Genomic DNA, 16,684 nt, shown 5'->3' with positions numbered 1-16,684 from the left:
GAATAAACAAATAAAATAACACCTACCAATGCTCTTTCCTTCACTAGTTTTTAAAATACAGGGAAAGAAGAGCAAGTGAAAGAAAAGTGAATGAGGATAGAAATGTGAGAGCAAAACGTGACTTGTTCAAATGCTGTGTATGATGCTGATCTCTACAAAACTGTACTTTTCAGCATCCAGAGTTAACCCAGCTGTTCTGTTTCCTGTGAGTCCTTTCCTTACCACCTGAAAGTGGTCTTAATTTCTGACAATTGTGTACTAAACTTTAAGACTAGGAATACTCTCAACTATTTAAGCAAATATACACATATGCCTTAACTAATTCACATGCAATAACTGCTTGCAAGATCAAGGCCTACATTAATAAAACATACTAAAGTTTTAATGAAAGGAATGACTTTCAATCAATACTGAGTATCATTCGCACACTTTCATTTTATTCATATTTCTCATATTTGCAAGGGGTGGGGGGGTGTGCATGACACAAACACAAAAGATCTTAGAGCCATTGCTGACAGTTCTGCAAAAACACTGGCTCAATGTGCAGCAGCAGCTATAAAAAGTATTAAAAAAACAATGACGTTCTCAAGATCCTCCTTGATGATGGCCAACACCATAGTCAGCATTATTTCATTTTTATAAAATTTGATGCAGACAGAGCTTGAATTCTATAGATAGTTTTGTTCTATCATAAATGTCAAGAAGGATCCACTGGAGTTTGAGAAGGTACAGAGAAGGACTTATAAAACAACTGAATGACACAATATCTATTCAAAGAGCTAAGAGGCTCAGATGCCTCGGTCTTGAAAATGAGAGGACAGAGATATGTTATAAGACTGTCTTTTAAAAAGTAATGAAGGTGAAAGGTAAATTGACTGTACAAACTCTTACAAATCCTGCAAAACTACAAGCAGGGGGATAAAGAAAAATATATAGATTTAAAACAGCACACAGAGAATTTCTGGAAAATGTTCTATGACATCATAGAGGGAGACAGAATCAGAAAATCCAAAAAGGCAAATGAATTAACAAAAATGTATAAACAGAGACTAAAAAGGGATTAGGTAAGGATGCACCATCCAATGTCCATAATAGAATAGAACAGTTCTGGATGCTGGAGTAGTGCTGGGGAAACAGATCACAGAAAACACACAGGCCCCTGTGCTCCCCCTAAACAGCATTCCCCATCCCCATCGCTACTTAGACAGAGAATAATAATGGAGTAATTGTTGGAGAACTGGAGAATTCAGAGAATACCAACCATTAGTTTGACCTAGGCAGGCAACTTTTAGTCTGTGACTAAGTTAACTCTGAAAATATATTTTTCAAAGATGAACAACTTTAACTGCTGAATTTCAACATCTAACTTATAGACAAGAAAGAATACATACCCAATAATGTATCATTTTGAATGATGAAATAATTTTTTTCATTCCTACAAATTTTAAATATTAGCTTGCAAACACTAAGAAGATTTTTTCCATCTACTTTCATCTGCAAAGAAATGAAAAACATAAAATCACAACTAAAATCTGCATGCAAAAATGCACCATAACATTCTACAAGTTCAGACACCACGGCAAACTTGTATTCTCACAGAACTATTAAATTACAGCTGAAATCCTAACAATACATTAAAACAAGATGTATGAAGATGTATGGAGAATTAAAGGAAATTGAAATAATCTGAAACTCAGATATTTTAAACTCTATTTAGAAAACTGTGCTGGCTTTAAAATAACTGGTTTTAACTTTTAATGTATTAATATAAACAGGTAGTATATCAATAACTTGAAGGATTTTTTCTCCAATTTCCTTACAAAGATATTCTGTATGGAAATCAGTGGTTTGGCATCTATGGACCTACCACAAAGACCTCCAGTACAACAGTACATATCATAATGAAATTTACTCTCAGCTATCAGAAAACGCAGTCTTATGATGAGAGATTGTGAAAGGGAAGTCAAGGTGGTAAAATACAATGACATCTCTCTTCCTTTCCTCTGCATTTCAAGGGCAATTTCTTCTAGGTTCATGCTTTTTGAAAGATTACACAGAAAAATGTCTGTAAAGGAACCTTTCTTTTTAATAAGCACCACTTAACATCTCTGTGGCATCTGAGTATGTAACTGTACCTTCTCAATAAAATAACTTACACTACCGTATAGGAGAACACGATTCCCTCAACACACACATACATTACTCAGATGACTACAACACAATGTTAGTGGGCATCCTTTCACCAGTGACTGTCCATACATGCTTTGTAGAACACGAAGAAAGAAGTTCTAAAGCACAAAATTTAACTGAGAATTTTAACCAGAAATATTAAAGCAAAAGATTATTTACATTCACTCACCTTCAAAAAAAACCCCTCCATTTTGGTATTTTCAGTACAAGGTCAAGCTATTATTCAAAAACTAAGTTTCATTTCTATGTGTACATTTTATAATCATTGGGTTTTTTAAATACTTGCATGTATATCCCAGTTTAGGACACTGTGTCTTGTCCATGCCTATACAATATTCCTGCCACCATACACCAACTATTCTATATTGTGCCCCTCCTTCCTCCCCAAGATGTAACTTCTCTGCAGAAAATAAAATACAATTGCTGATCCAGATGGATGGCAGACTAGTATCCCTGTGGCAGTAAACTGCACTTAGGAAAGGGTTAGTTTAGACACAGTTTACAAGTATGAAATGAAAAATTAAATGCAAGGTGTAATTAATGATTTTGAGCTTCACATTCCACCAAAGAGCATTTCAAAACACTTACAGCCAGAATAATCTTTGCCAGCTTCAGGGAAAGTGGATCTGAATCAATGTCTACAAGTTTATATAATGTCTTCAGAAGGATGTTTCTTCTTTTAAACCTTTTTCCAAGCATATTTCCCTCACCCAATGCTTGATGGAGCTTGGTACAAGTTAGACAAAGGTGTTCTATATTGTCTTCTCCTTGAAGGGTGTAGGAAAGGAGAGAAAAATAAAAAATAATTATCAATGCCACTTTATCCAGAGCATCTCAATACATGAAGACACAGAAGAACAAAATAAAGAACAGGTTGCACAACAACAAAAATAAGACGCCAAATAAACGTCTTCACATGATAACATGATCCCCAGAAATAATTTTATTCTGTTTTGTCAAAAAAAGGAGACTCAAACCAAGAAATCATTGAGCCAAAATAATACCTACAGCTAAAATGAAACTCATCTCTGATGCTTAATAATCAGCATTGACCAAATGTCTACTAGTAAACGGTGTCTCTGAAAACATTCTTTAAAGCACTCCACCAAAACATTAGATGTGAAAAAGGGATAGTTAAGGAGCATTTTTCTCCCCATATACGTAACTTTATATATCAAACCTTGCTCGGATTTAAAAAAAGTGAATGTAGAAACTTGCTAGAACTCTTCAATGTAGAGGTGCAAGACATATTTGAGTGGAATGTTGTCCTATTGACAAAAAAGTGATCTACTTCCTCACCCAAATCCCTGAGACTCTGTTTAAAATACACAAAAATAAAACAGAATAACAAAAAATGCATCTCAACACAATGGAATCATGTACACGTTTACAGAGAAAAGGAAAAGTCTTGTCTATTTTTTAAATTGAACAGTGAGATTTTGTAAGAATTTCTTACATTTGCTTTTGTCCATAAGGTGACACTTACAAAGCCCCACGTAAATCCACATGAACTGGCAGTATAAACTCTGCATTTACTCAGGGTGTACTTCACAGCTAATAAAGTCATATTCAAGGAGGCAAAGCACTTGTGATTAAATATGTATGGACAGGAAATTACAACAAAAAAATATGTCTGAGGCCCCAAACCTGCAGGCAGATTCAAGGACCAATCTCTCAGGCTGACAAGAAGAAGAAATTGGAGCTCTCAATTTGCAATCATCATACTCCAAGAAACAGCAATGACTATTCCATTTCTACTCCCATCGTGACAGAAAATTTAACAAAATTTAGCATGATTCTAAATGCTCTGCTCCAGTAACCTGTTAAACAGGAGTGGCAAGGAACCAAAACTGAAAGGTCTGACACTCCATTTCACCAAAATTAACAACAAAAATTATTTATCACTCATCCCATGGGGCATTTTAAAGCTTAACCTCCTGAGTATTGGAATGTAACAAAATAAATTATTTGTTCATCTAGAAACAGAGACTTAAGGGTTTCCTTTGTCATATTATAAAAAATTCAAGCATATCATATTCAGAAGAATTCAGGCAATAAATAAGTTCCAGGTTAATTTCAGATTTGTTTTTGCATGGAAAGGCTTCTGTAAATATTTTTGCATGAGGAAGGTGAAGAAAAAGGCTTCGCTATTAATATATGAAAAATTGAATGCAACCAAAGTTCATGTGGAGGGAATTAGCTTTAAAAGGTACAAAGCAAATGACTGCACATGAAATTAAAAAACATTAAATTACCAACAGACCCACTCAAAGCATTTCAATTATGGAATTCTAATATTCATAAGAATTATGCAGAAAACAGTCTAAAGAAAGCAATATATCACACAGTTGCAGGAGGCAATGATGCAATTCAGTTACAATTTGTGTTAATATTCAAGAAGTAGCAAAACTCAGGTCTTAAGGTATATGTAGTACTGCATTCAATCAACTGGTGAGAAAGTATCATTAGATAATGTCATCTATTATTAGAAAAACTAAGCCATAATCAGGTTTTTATAAAAGCTAGAAAAACCCCAGTACATTAACCAAATCAAGTGAAGACTGAGGAAAAGGGGCATGAAAACTGATTTTCCTTAGCTACATTCATGACAAGAGAAAGACATGATTAGATTTTACCTCGAAATTTTATTTTGCTTACAAATAAAGAACATCTCACCATGCAAAACCGTAACTCGGTGGCTGATATTTGACAACCTTAGCATTAAGCAAGGAAAATGTGAAGTTACATAGCTGTTTTTAAATTTCCTGATCACTGTTTTCTATACATCAGTGACAGATGTGGGAATGAGAATCCTGTCTCTTTTAAACAATTACAAATATTGGGAATCACTTAACACTGTACAGGTGTTTCATACTCATGAACATCTGCAAAACTATGCAAAAAAAGTTCTGATCCATACCATGCTATCACAAACACTGCTAAAGATCCTGTAAAACAGAACTACTTGTAAAAACAAATCGACTTTCTATATTCCTACCATTCAGATTAATAGAGTGCCTACAAAAGGCAACTGAGCAACTTTTTCAATGAAAAATGGATTCCAGAGTTTAAGCTTTCAAGCTATACTTAATTTACTCATTTTTGCTTCTGAGTCATTACATACTTTTCTGGCACTTCTAACACTTTAATCACAAATGGAAATTTTCATTTAGATTTCCTTAGTTTTTTAAAATGGATTGAGACCTTCAATACAGTCTATGGTTAAAGCAGTGAATCTGTGCAGTAATTTATTCTTAAAATTGTTAGCTCAACACTGACTGCTCAGCTGGCAGAGCTATGTTGTCTAAAATAAGGTGATTTAATCAGACAAGAGAAGATCTTCTCTAAAGCAGTTTTGGGTTTTTCTACGGGATCACAGAATGCGTAAGGTTGAAAATGACCTCTGAAAGTCATCTGGTACAACCCCTGTGCTCAAGCAGGGCTACATAGACTACCCAGGCCAGTTTTACACTGTGAAGTCACTGAATATATGAAAGCATAAAAGGCCACATACTCCAATTACTGTTATTATTTTGTAGTAAACAAAAATGAGTCCCATGCTTCCTGCAAGAAACAGTACAGAAAATACACCCTTTCACAGCAGTGTTACCCACTTTTTTCCAGTTCACGCAGAATTGGTAGAATCCTTGTATGCCAAAAGAAATCTTCCTCTTCCCATTCATTTATTCTTGTCTCATCCTTTAAGCCTCCAAAATACATTCAAAACAAAAGCACACATTCGGTGAAGGTTTCACTTTCTACAGTAATAAATAGCTACAAATACTTTATTCATTAGTCAGAAAAAAATCTAAAAATGTCACTTTTTTTATATTCTGGGTTATTCTAGGAATTAAAGATTTTCTTTTTATTTACATGTTCTCAAGAACAAAGATTTCAAACAAAACTAGAAGGATAAGTGGTTTGATATGTAAAGCTGTACTGTAAAGCTTTTGTTTGCTGACATTAATGTTTCATTTGATCACTGAATTGGAAGGTAATGACTACTTAAACATCAAAGTGTCCTACTATTTCTCAGCTCTGTGTTCACGTGACAGCTTATTATTTGTTTAAAAAAAATGCATACTACAGACAATCCTCTAGGATTGTAGAATTTTATCTAGTACATATGCATGATATAACACTAAGCTTGATTAACTGACTGAAAGTCCTGTTAGTTATTACATCCTGTTAGCAATTCCAACTACTTCATGCAATTAGTTTTGTGACATTCATGACTAAACTTTTATAAAATGTGTGTTCTTTCCTATTCTTCACTTCATTCAGCAGTTTGTCACACAGCAATCTGCAAATTTATTAGTAAACTATAGATATGTGAAAGATATTTTGCCTCCAAAAAATATGTCAGAAATCTTGAAGGCAACCAGCTCCCACTGTTCTTGGCCGCTCTCAGCCAAGTACCCTTGTGACTCAGAGAAAACTACTCTTCACTACCAGAAACCTTGTCCACTTCACAAAGAGAGTTTTTAAAAATATTTAAGCTTTTTTATACTTGGCTTCAAAAATAAAATACAAAAAAAAATATATCACAGACATCAAGTCACAAATTGGTGGACATAAAAACCAGTGGACTAGAATTTTTCTGGAAACAAGACTGGGATCTGTTTTCAGATTGGACAAGGAAGATGGTGAAGACACGGTTTATTAAGAAATGGAAATCAAGATTCACTTTCATATGGATGCAGTATCACTGGGAATTATTCTGACTTGCTGAATAACCTTTACACCTCCACCTAGTATTTTGTGAAGTGACAAAATTCTGGCCTTGACCATTGGGCCACTACAGATGGAGAGCCAGAGTTTCTGCGAAACTCAAGATGTAAAGGATCTAACAGTTGCTTAAAAGGTGCATGTAGGCATGTGTTTGGAGTTCAAGATTGGGTTAAGCTCTTTATCTTGCAGGCAAGCAAAGTTGTTATAAAGACAGGGTCTGGTTTGTTGAGTTGTTTTTGCTTTGAGTTTTTTTTAATATGGAAATAAAAGTCACACAACTCTACTAAATAACATTAAGAAAGCCATTAAGACTGGATTATACACATATCTTTAAGTGATGGATTTGTCTGAAAATACCTCCTATTGTTCATTACTAGCTCTTGTATTTAAAGGGCAATGTAAATTCCTAACATGAAAGCAATATGAAAGAACACACAAACTACTATACTACCTGAGAACACCAATAATAAGAGGTTTGCATCACAAAAACAGTATCTCAGACCTTAAAACAGTGACTGTCTTACTTGGAACAGTAAAACAATCAAAAACTTCCTATTTTAGAAGCTTGCTCTTTAGAAAATAATCCAGACTCTTTTTTTTTGTCTATATTAACATTCTATCTACATCTTACACACAATTAATCTATCAAATATACCTATTTCACACAATTATAAAAAATGCTGCAATTTCATAAGTAATACACTATGCTTTATATATATATATATATATAAAAGTACATGTTATTAGCAAATATTATTATTCTTATTATTTTGCATGGCATTTTTATTTTCTAGATCAAATGAGTTGACAATCTTATTTAAATTGATGAGTAGCCTAATTAATAAAACACTATGCAGTGTTTGCATTGAAGTGAAAATTCTGCTCTGGATAATGTGAAAGTACAGCTGAAATGAGAACACTACAATAGTGTGCACTCCTCCTTCCTGCCACAAACCCCACATATTGACTCAACGATTTCTTTTATTTTCTACCTGTAGCTACCTCTCTTAAACTGAAAGACAGGACTGACTTTTTAACTACACAGATACTTAACTTCATTAGGCAAGAAATAGAAACTTCAGGTATGCATTAGCAGATAGAGCCAAACTTCTCACTTGAAAAAAAAAATCCATTTAATTTTCAGTTCAGAATGAAAAGAACAGATGCTTTTTTGTACTACTCTGCTTCACGTGTCTCATATTCATCAGAACAATACAGCAAACTGAAAGTCATAATGGCATAATTTTTTTTAAAAAGTATCTCTTATACCTAAATAAAAAAGAAGATAACCAGCTTTTACTAAACAGTATTAATCCTAGCAGTAAGAAGGACTAAACAATACATGACTACAAAGTAATGCAACATTACTAAATTGTATGTGTCTCAGTCCTGGGAGATTTTTTAAGCTGCTGATGAAGTTAGGGTACGAGCTATATTTAAAATATTGCAGAAGCTGTCTAAAACTTTCTAACAGAGCAAACCACAATTCAACAGAAAAAATACTCAAGCAAAAGAATGCAGCAAGTTCAAGTTGGTTGTCTCAGTTTTTCATAGGTCTTAACCGCTGCTTTGCATTCTGGTCAAAAAAAAATCACTAATCAGTCTACATTTATTGGTTGCTGTTTTTAGCATGTAAATACAAGAGCCTTAGCAACACTGAGCTTTCAAAAGCTGAGTACTGCCTGACTTATAATGTTTAGCCTTTTCACTGAAAACTGAGTGGCCACGAATAGATCGATATTAAAACAGTCTACCTCCTCTCTAAAATGTCAAAGCATAAACACAATTCATATCAGAAAATAAAAATAATTTGTAAATGAACACTTCACCCATAATACCATTGTAAAGAAGAAATGATGGCGAATTCCTAGTGCTATCCCACTCTTTACTGTGGGATAAAAGGCGAAACATGCACAAACTAAGGACGCTACATAATGTTAAGAAAAGTAGACATAAAAAGAAACAATACTAAAAACACATTATATTTTCAGTAACACCAATAAAATAGCACAAACAAATTAAAAGGCTTATAAGTGTACTAACTCTCATGGTATGGTAAATACTCTCTGCTCCTCATAAGGAAATGAGAGCAGAGTACAGTACAGCATTTTCCAGAATGATCTGGAATAACATAATTCCTCAGATCTAGAAAAATAGTAATAAAGCACAATAATAGCACAATAGAAACTTCAGGTTTCCATATCAGACTCTCAAATACACACTTCTGATGTATGAAATGTGCCTGCTATGAGGAAATATTATTAAAATCTGTTATGTAAAGTTAGCAAAATGCATCCCTACACAGCAATCCAAAATCTATTTCTTCAGATAATACATGCTGGCATAATTTTATTAGTTTCTCTGCAACTGTGACAGATTACAAAATGTGATGGGCAAATAAGGTATTAATGGATTGGCAAATTCTTAAGCATAGATATGGGAAAAGCAAGATAGAAAATACCAACAGATATTTAGAGTGAAGAGCTCTTGAACATTGTTTCTCTTCACTAAGAACAGTAAGAAAACCCAATATATCTAGAAAAGCAAAAAATATTGTTCACTGAATAACAAAGAACAATACTGAAAAATCACAAGAGTTAGATTATTTCTATTTGACTGCATTTCATATTTTTTGAATGGAGATTGAAATCCCTTGTACCTGTTACTCTTCTATTCTGGCTTGAAGACCTCAGCTGTGATGACTTTTTGCCAGGCTCTTCCATCTGGTCACTAAAAGATACAATATGAACACACAAAAGCATTATCAGAAAACTGTGCTTAAAATGCTTGTTCTTTCACATTCATTGAGTTGTGCATATTAATAACTAAAAGAAATATAGAAGATGTAGACTCTCTGCTATCAAACTGGAATCTTTTCTCCTGTACTAAAGAGGAAAATCTTAATCTATCTTTGCTATTCCCAGTGTATGTTTAATTACAAAAGAAGATGTTATTTTACTAAGTTAGTAAGTTAGCCGCTCATTAAAAGTTGTACGTAAATACAACCTCCTCCCCTATGTATTACAGAAAGCTCCTTCAGAAATACTGGCATGTTCACACCACAAGAGGTCACCATTATGGAACACAAAAACTAAGCATTTCTGCTTGCTCAATAAAATGAAAGATGAACCAAACTAAATTCAGAAAGAGACAATTTATATTTTACCATCAGCTTCATTAAATTAATATAAAACTCGACTAGCATAAAATTATAAGTTCATCCATTCACAAGGACAGTATTTTTTTTCTGACAGGATTAACACTTTTATAACATTTAATGAGAAGACCTTTCAAAGAAACAAACACCTGAGTAACCTTTAAAGTATATATTAGAATTTCTGTGTCTGCCAGTGAACTATTGCTAACTGCACAGTGGTCACTAGTTTTATCACTAAAACAGGTACGTTGCCATTTCTTTTGTTTTACAAATTAATGCTATAATTCCTGCTGATTTTATGATCAGTCTTTGGACAGAGGAAACTAGTACATACATCTATAATAAATTTATTTATTTATTCTGTATGCCTAGCTACACACTCAAGCAGCACTGATCTAAAATAAATATACAAGATGTATACTCTCTGCTATCAAACTGGAATCTTTTCTCCTGAACTAAAGAGGAAAGTCTTAATCTATGTTTTCTATTCTCAGTGCATGTTTAATTTAACACTCCTTATTCCATTTAAAGTTCATGTACCAATACAATCTAATCTCCTGAACTCTATTCTAAAGATGACTGTAGTCTGTTAGTAATGTTTTCCAATTTTTTAACCAGGTAATTTAGTTACTCTAAGGCTTAAAACTAAACTGTTGTTTAAATAGTTTGCTGGATTGGTGCCTAAATCCTGTCTGTCAGTCCAGACAGAAGATGTAAGTCACCCTATCAACAGATGGAGACAGAATAAAAGACAAAGCTCTTGCAAGATCAATTCCCTGCAAAATGGACTGGACAGCTCACTGTGATCAGTAAGAAATTTCCCAAGCAATCACATTACAGAGGACCAGTTGCTTCATTATGGCTAACAGTGAATAATGCTTTATTTTTACAGTATGAGGATTTAAGTGCTCCAAAATCCAAATGCTTACACAAACTACCTTGAAATTATTTCAGCTCACATACAGCAATTTCTACTCCTCTGGGGAAGCAATACTTTATAAAGTAAAAAAGACAAGTGCTTGCCTCTCTAAAATTGTCTGACATCTCTGAGAAAGAAGGGGTTTAGAGCACACATTTCAGACAGTTCAGTGTACTGGTAGAAACAGAAATTTGATTCCATTTCTATGAATGCCTTCTCCTACAAATTTTAAAAGTTTCAGAAATGTTCATACAAGTTTCAGCCATCTCTGAAATCAAGACTACAACTTGAAAGGACACTGGATAAGAAGGAGAACAACATCAGTCACCTTATACTAAACATAGCTATATTCAGAAATTAGTACCTTCAGAATTGTGTGTAGGCATGATGATACTACATGCCTATACTTATATGGATGTTTGAATTCACTTTCCACAGAGAAAGAGTTTTGTAACTATATCCTGTCTGTGCCTCTTCCCTGAAAATGTAAATCCAGGATAAATCCAAGAAACACAACAAACACAATCCCGAGTTCTGCTGGAAGCAAAAGCAGATTAATATAAAAAGCCACTGAAGCAAAGGATGAGTTAACTTACCAGAAACACCACAAGTGTGAGGTGCAGAGTAACACCATGTCAATTGTGCATGAAAACAAGCTGGGTTTATACAGCAGCTGGAATCTGTTGTTTTTTAAACACCAGTATCAACCAATTTAGAGACTTAAACTAGTAGCAAAGCAAATACCTGTGAATACCAGCAGTACAACCATCTATGCTTTTGAGAAACATCCTCGTAAGTCACCCAAACTTCCATTATTTTCAGAAAATTAATACACTGAATACCCATAGAAATGGGAATGGTTCATGGGCAGACTTATCTTTAGGGAATATGTACAATTTAGGAATTCTGTGAGAGATTATTAAATCCCTTTATGTATCTTTACCACTATGCCAACTTAATTTTAGTTACACAGACTTTTGGTTTGTTATCTTTACATTTTAATTTATGATTGAAATTTAAATAGAAGTATCTTATTAAGAACAATGCAGTTAAAATATAATCAACCTATTATAAAAATAAGTCACCTACTATGGAAGGGAACTGGCTTGTCAAGAGAGTGGTTGCCTTGGAAACAATTGGCAGAAATCTGATCGTCTGATAAGGGCCTCATCAAGAAATCAACTGACAGAGGCTCTGATGATTTACAGAAGAAAAAGAATTTGGCAACTGGATCATTTTTGTCCTTCTCATATGAAAGAAACCATAGTAGCCTCAATGAAGAGCACTGCTTTCTTGAATGTGCACAGAGTGTGAGGACTTCCAAAAGGAAAGCGAGACAGTCCTGGAGTAGAGTGGTGTGGTGGGTTGACCTTGGACAGATGTCGGGTGCCCAATCACACCACTCTTTTCACTCCCCTCCTCAGCAGGACCGAGGGTAGAAACAAGACGGAAAAAATCCCACGGGCCAAGACAGAAACAGTTTAATAAAGCAAAAGCAAAGGCCACTTGCAGAAGCAAAGAAAAACAAAAGATTTATGCTCAACTTCTCACCAGCAGGCAATGTCCAGCCATTCCCAAGGAAGTAGGGCTTGAGTATGCAGTGATTGCTCTGGAGGACAAATCTCATAATAATAAATGCCCCCTTACTTCCTTTGTCTTAATTTTCATTGCTGAGGAGACAGCACCAGCTGTCTAACCAGGACCAGCTGTCCTGGTTATGTCCCCTCAAAACACCTTGCCCACCCTGAGCCCACTGGTGACAGACTGAAGTTGGAGAGACTGCACTGATGCTGTGGAGTGCTGCTCAGCAGTAACCAACTGCTGGCGTGTTATCAACAGCACCCTTCAACGCAAAGCACAGCACTGTGAGGGCTGCTCCAGGGAAAATCAACTCCCAATCAGCCAGACCCAATACATGTTCAGTATTTTTCCCTGGTGAAAGAATGGATAATTAAGTGAAAGCTGCATTTATTAAGAAATTCTGCATGTTTAGACATTTATCTGCTTGTGCTTGCCATGAGCTTCTTGTTAATAGTAAACCTGCAAACTCTCACCCTTCCATGGTATTCCAAGGCAAACGACATTTCTATGAACTATATCCCAGAGGCAAAGAATTTAACTAGTAATCTCCAAAGAAGCTGCACACAACAGCAAGGTTTGAATCACAAATGTGAAAGTAAGACCCCAATGAAGGAACAGTGCTTGGGCTCCTTCCTCATACTGCACCTTAAACATCTGAGAATCTGGCTACCTCCCTACCTGCCAAACAGCATCTGGCAAGGGGCCTGAACTTTGTCTTACACTGTCCCACAGATTTAGACCCTTAGCATCACCCCTGCTACAGTTGCTACAGTTCTGGCCCAGGAAAGGTGATATTTTCCTTAACAAATGCCAGAGCACAGGGCACTGATAAGCAGAGGTAGGGACATTCCCAGACACTACCTTGAGTGTATTAAAAATAGGGAGGCAATTAAAAATAATTTCATTGTATTGCTATAGCCTATGACATTGCAGATAGCCACCAAGCCAGAGACTTACTCCTTTGTTTAATTTTTATTAATTATTGGTAGAGGTGTATGGCTGGTGCCCCTGATTATTTAGTTACCAGTTAAGAGAGACATATGGCCTAATACTAACAAGTTAATTCTTGTCTTCAGAATTGTAACTATCAAGCACCTGTGGTCAGCAAGGTAGCAAAGCTCAACTAGAACAAAAAAAGAACATGACCATCTTTTCTGAATTGTCCAGCTTCAAGGCATTCCCTCTTAACATTACCCTCTCCTCACAGTAAGGATCCTGTAACATCTTACATATCCTTACAGCTTTGGGAATCCAAACTAGACAACAAAGTGGGAGAAGAACAGAGAAGCACAGTCACTGAGATAGTGTAATGAAGAATGAAGAAGATACCGGTTACTTTTCAAAGAGAAGAGCAGGAATAAAGGGGAATGAGAAAAAGATGAGGGCAGGCAGTGGGGATGGAAAACATCATGAACTCCACAGTATCTCCTTCTGCAAGTTCCAAGGTCTCACACAATTTTGCTCATCCAGATGTTATGAGCCTCTCCTTTTGCACCCATGTAAACTGGATCTATGGACCCTCTCCTAAAGTAGAGACAGGAATTGGGACTATCCCATGTAAACCAGAACCTGAACAGATTCTTAAAAAGGCAGAGAGCTACCAACACACAGACGGTGCATAGTATGCCCTGAGTAAATGCTGTAAGGAAGCCCTAGACTGTAGACACAATCTGATGTCTGGAAACAGATTTCTTTTCCATTTTTAAACATGCCCTTTTTATTAAGCCAAAGAACTCTAATTATGAGCACATGATTTCTACAAATCTATAACTGCAGAGCCCTTTCTATATCTATAGAACCACCATTCTTATCTTTAAGTTACTTCCTCGGAAGCAAATCTAAGCTCCAGATAGTTTAAACTGTTTAACCTTAGAGCCCTTTTATATTTGGTCTTTATTTTGATAAGGTAAACAAGCCTTTTTTCTTCCATTTTCCCCTCACAGTCATTCAGTTTCTCCCCAGTATATTTTCCTCCATTACATCCCCTTCAGCTCCCACAAAACTCCTTTGTCTAGTTTGCTTAAAACCCAAAAATGTGACTGAAATTTTTAAAAATTTTACTTTGGATCTTTGATATATCAATGTTTTCAGGTTTGCAAAAGTCTAGGAGAGCAATTTCTAACTTTTCACAAAGCTCTAAAAAAAGTGTAGGCACTGCAGTAGATGCAGACTGTTTACACATAAATACAAGCGCTGAACATCTGATTTTACCAACATACGTTGTGTGCGTTGGAAAGCCAGACATGGTGTATCTACACCCAAAAATCAAGACATTTCACTAAGTGTTAGGAAGAACAGATTGCAAGCAATGCTAAGTAGATCTTGGGGGCCTGTTCAGGCAAGCTAGATGTATCAAAATGACTACTAGGCACAAAGGTGTTCTTCCATACTAGATCAGAGTTCAGTTCCCCTGATTGTGGATAATCCTTAAACAGACAGACCTTTAGAAAGAATGTTATTTGAGATTTTACTCACCTGTATATTCAGAGTGTAACTACACATCTACACTGTAATCTGGGTTTATTTTTATTGCTAGCACTGTCCAGGATGACATGCCTTATGTTGATAAGGATCCTATGGCTATTTAAGCACTTGAGCACTTTTCTTTCAACCCAAGATTCACAATTCTATATGGACTACAAAGGGAAAAGCTGCAAGGAGGTGTTGTGAAAGTATATACAACAATAAATCCTTAAAAAGAACCATCACAGGTAAATAGTTTTGCTTGTTTTGAGTGCTTGCCATGGAGAAGAAGAAAGAGCTCTTGTCACACAATCAGTGATGGTGTCACAATGCACCCTCCCTCCAGGTATTGAATGATGTTGATAAGAACCCCTGCCAAGCCTTCTCTTCTCCACGCTAAACAGTTCCACATCTCTCAGCCTTTCCTCATTTAAAGGATGCCTTCACATTTTAGTAGCTGGAGTCCCTCCAGTCATTTCAATATCTCTATTGCATTGGGGAGTCTGAAGCTCATCCCAGCAGCCCAGGTGCAATGGAGGTTTTCAAGACATAAATGAAAAGGGTGCTAGATAATCTCATCTACTCTCTTTTCCACAAAGAGATGGACCAGATGATCTTCTGCGATCTCTCCTATACTGAGCTGTTCTATCAACTTAGTGTACACCAGGACCTCCAGGTCTTTTTCTGCAAAGCTGCCTCCCAGTTGGATTGCTCCCCAGCGCCCGGGATTGTTCCTGCCCAGATGCAGGACTTTGCACTTGTCTTTATTAAACTGCATCACATTCCTGTCAAACCATTTCTATAGCCTGCTGAGGCTCCTCTGGACAACCCTCTGGTGTATCAGCCAATTGATTGTTTATCTACTGACTGCCAGTTAGCACTTTTTAAAATATTGTTCAGAACTGTGGTCTCATGAACAGCCGTCAGATCTCTTGGCAGGAGCACTGTGGAACACTGAGCAAAGACACATAGGGCTCTAGACCAAGTTTATCAGGGCACAGCCAAACTCAGCAGCTTTGCCTCAAAAAGAACAATAGCAGCTCCAAGGAAAGTTAAAGGAACTAATGGTGATCCTGGGAATTAGGGCACTAAGGACACTGGAGTAAACCCTGAGTCAGCAGCAAGGGACAAAGTGGTGGAAGGGCCCCAGGGCAAAGAAGGGGAGGAGTCAGATGCAGAGTTGCAGCAAGTGCGAGAAACTGCAATGAATCTTCTCAGAGCAGGTTCATTTACACAATGCCTTTAGGAGCTACTGCTTCCGAACACAATCCCCTGCTACCACTATTCCTCCACTGTGTTTAGTGACCAAGAAACAAGAGTTCTAACTCTAAAACCAAAATTACTGATGTTAACAACACGACATTGCCCTGTAGACTTTGAAAAGAAGCATAAGCAACATTCCTGTGTTTTTGCTAAAGCAACTAGTAGGAAGTGTTTTTCGCTTTTGGCAAAATGAGAAAAATTAGTATATAGTTTTGTCATTTACTCTCACAGAAATTAATTTTTCCACATACCAATTAACATTTGCATTTCTCATTAATCCCTTTATTCCAATTTCATTATACTATCCAGATATTTTATGTTGCCAGAAGGACATCAGAATTAGTTTCTGGTATTGTCTTTCATTATTTGAATAGCAGGGA

General features: G+C 35.9%; 1 protein-coding gene across 8 annotated transcripts in view; it reads right to left on the bottom strand.

The window, feature by feature from the left end:
- Positions 1-16,684, bottom strand: part of ARMC2 (armadillo repeat containing 2) — a 75,825-nt gene that overhangs the window by 46,322 nt on the left and 12,819 nt on the right. For 6 of the 8 annotated variants that reach the window (XM_068184207.1, XM_068184208.1, XM_068184206.1 and 3 more), the window contains exons 6-9: positions 9,581-9,651; positions 5,805-5,897; positions 2,779-2,957; positions 1,392-1,494 (exon numbers count right to left, since the gene is read on the bottom strand). In XM_068184207.1, the coding sequence (XP_068040308.1) occupies positions 1,392-1,494; positions 2,779-2,957; positions 5,805-5,897; positions 9,581-9,651 (446 nt within the window). The remainder of the gene's footprint in view (positions 1-1,391; positions 1,495-2,778; positions 2,958-5,804; positions 5,898-9,580; positions 9,652-16,684) is intronic. The other 2 variants (XM_068184204.1, XM_068184210.1) reach the window with 2 other exon arrangements.

Source organism: Anomalospiza imberbis, chromosome 3 (assembly GCF_031753505.1).
Source record: "Anomalospiza imberbis isolate Cuckoo-Finch-1a 21T00152 chromosome 3, ASM3175350v1, whole genome shotgun sequence".
NCBI classification, from domain to species: domain Eukaryota; kingdom Metazoa; phylum Chordata; class Aves; order Passeriformes; family Viduidae; genus Anomalospiza; species Anomalospiza imberbis.
Note: the sequence above shows the minus strand (reverse complement) of the source record. Positions and strands in the feature narration are given on the sequence as shown.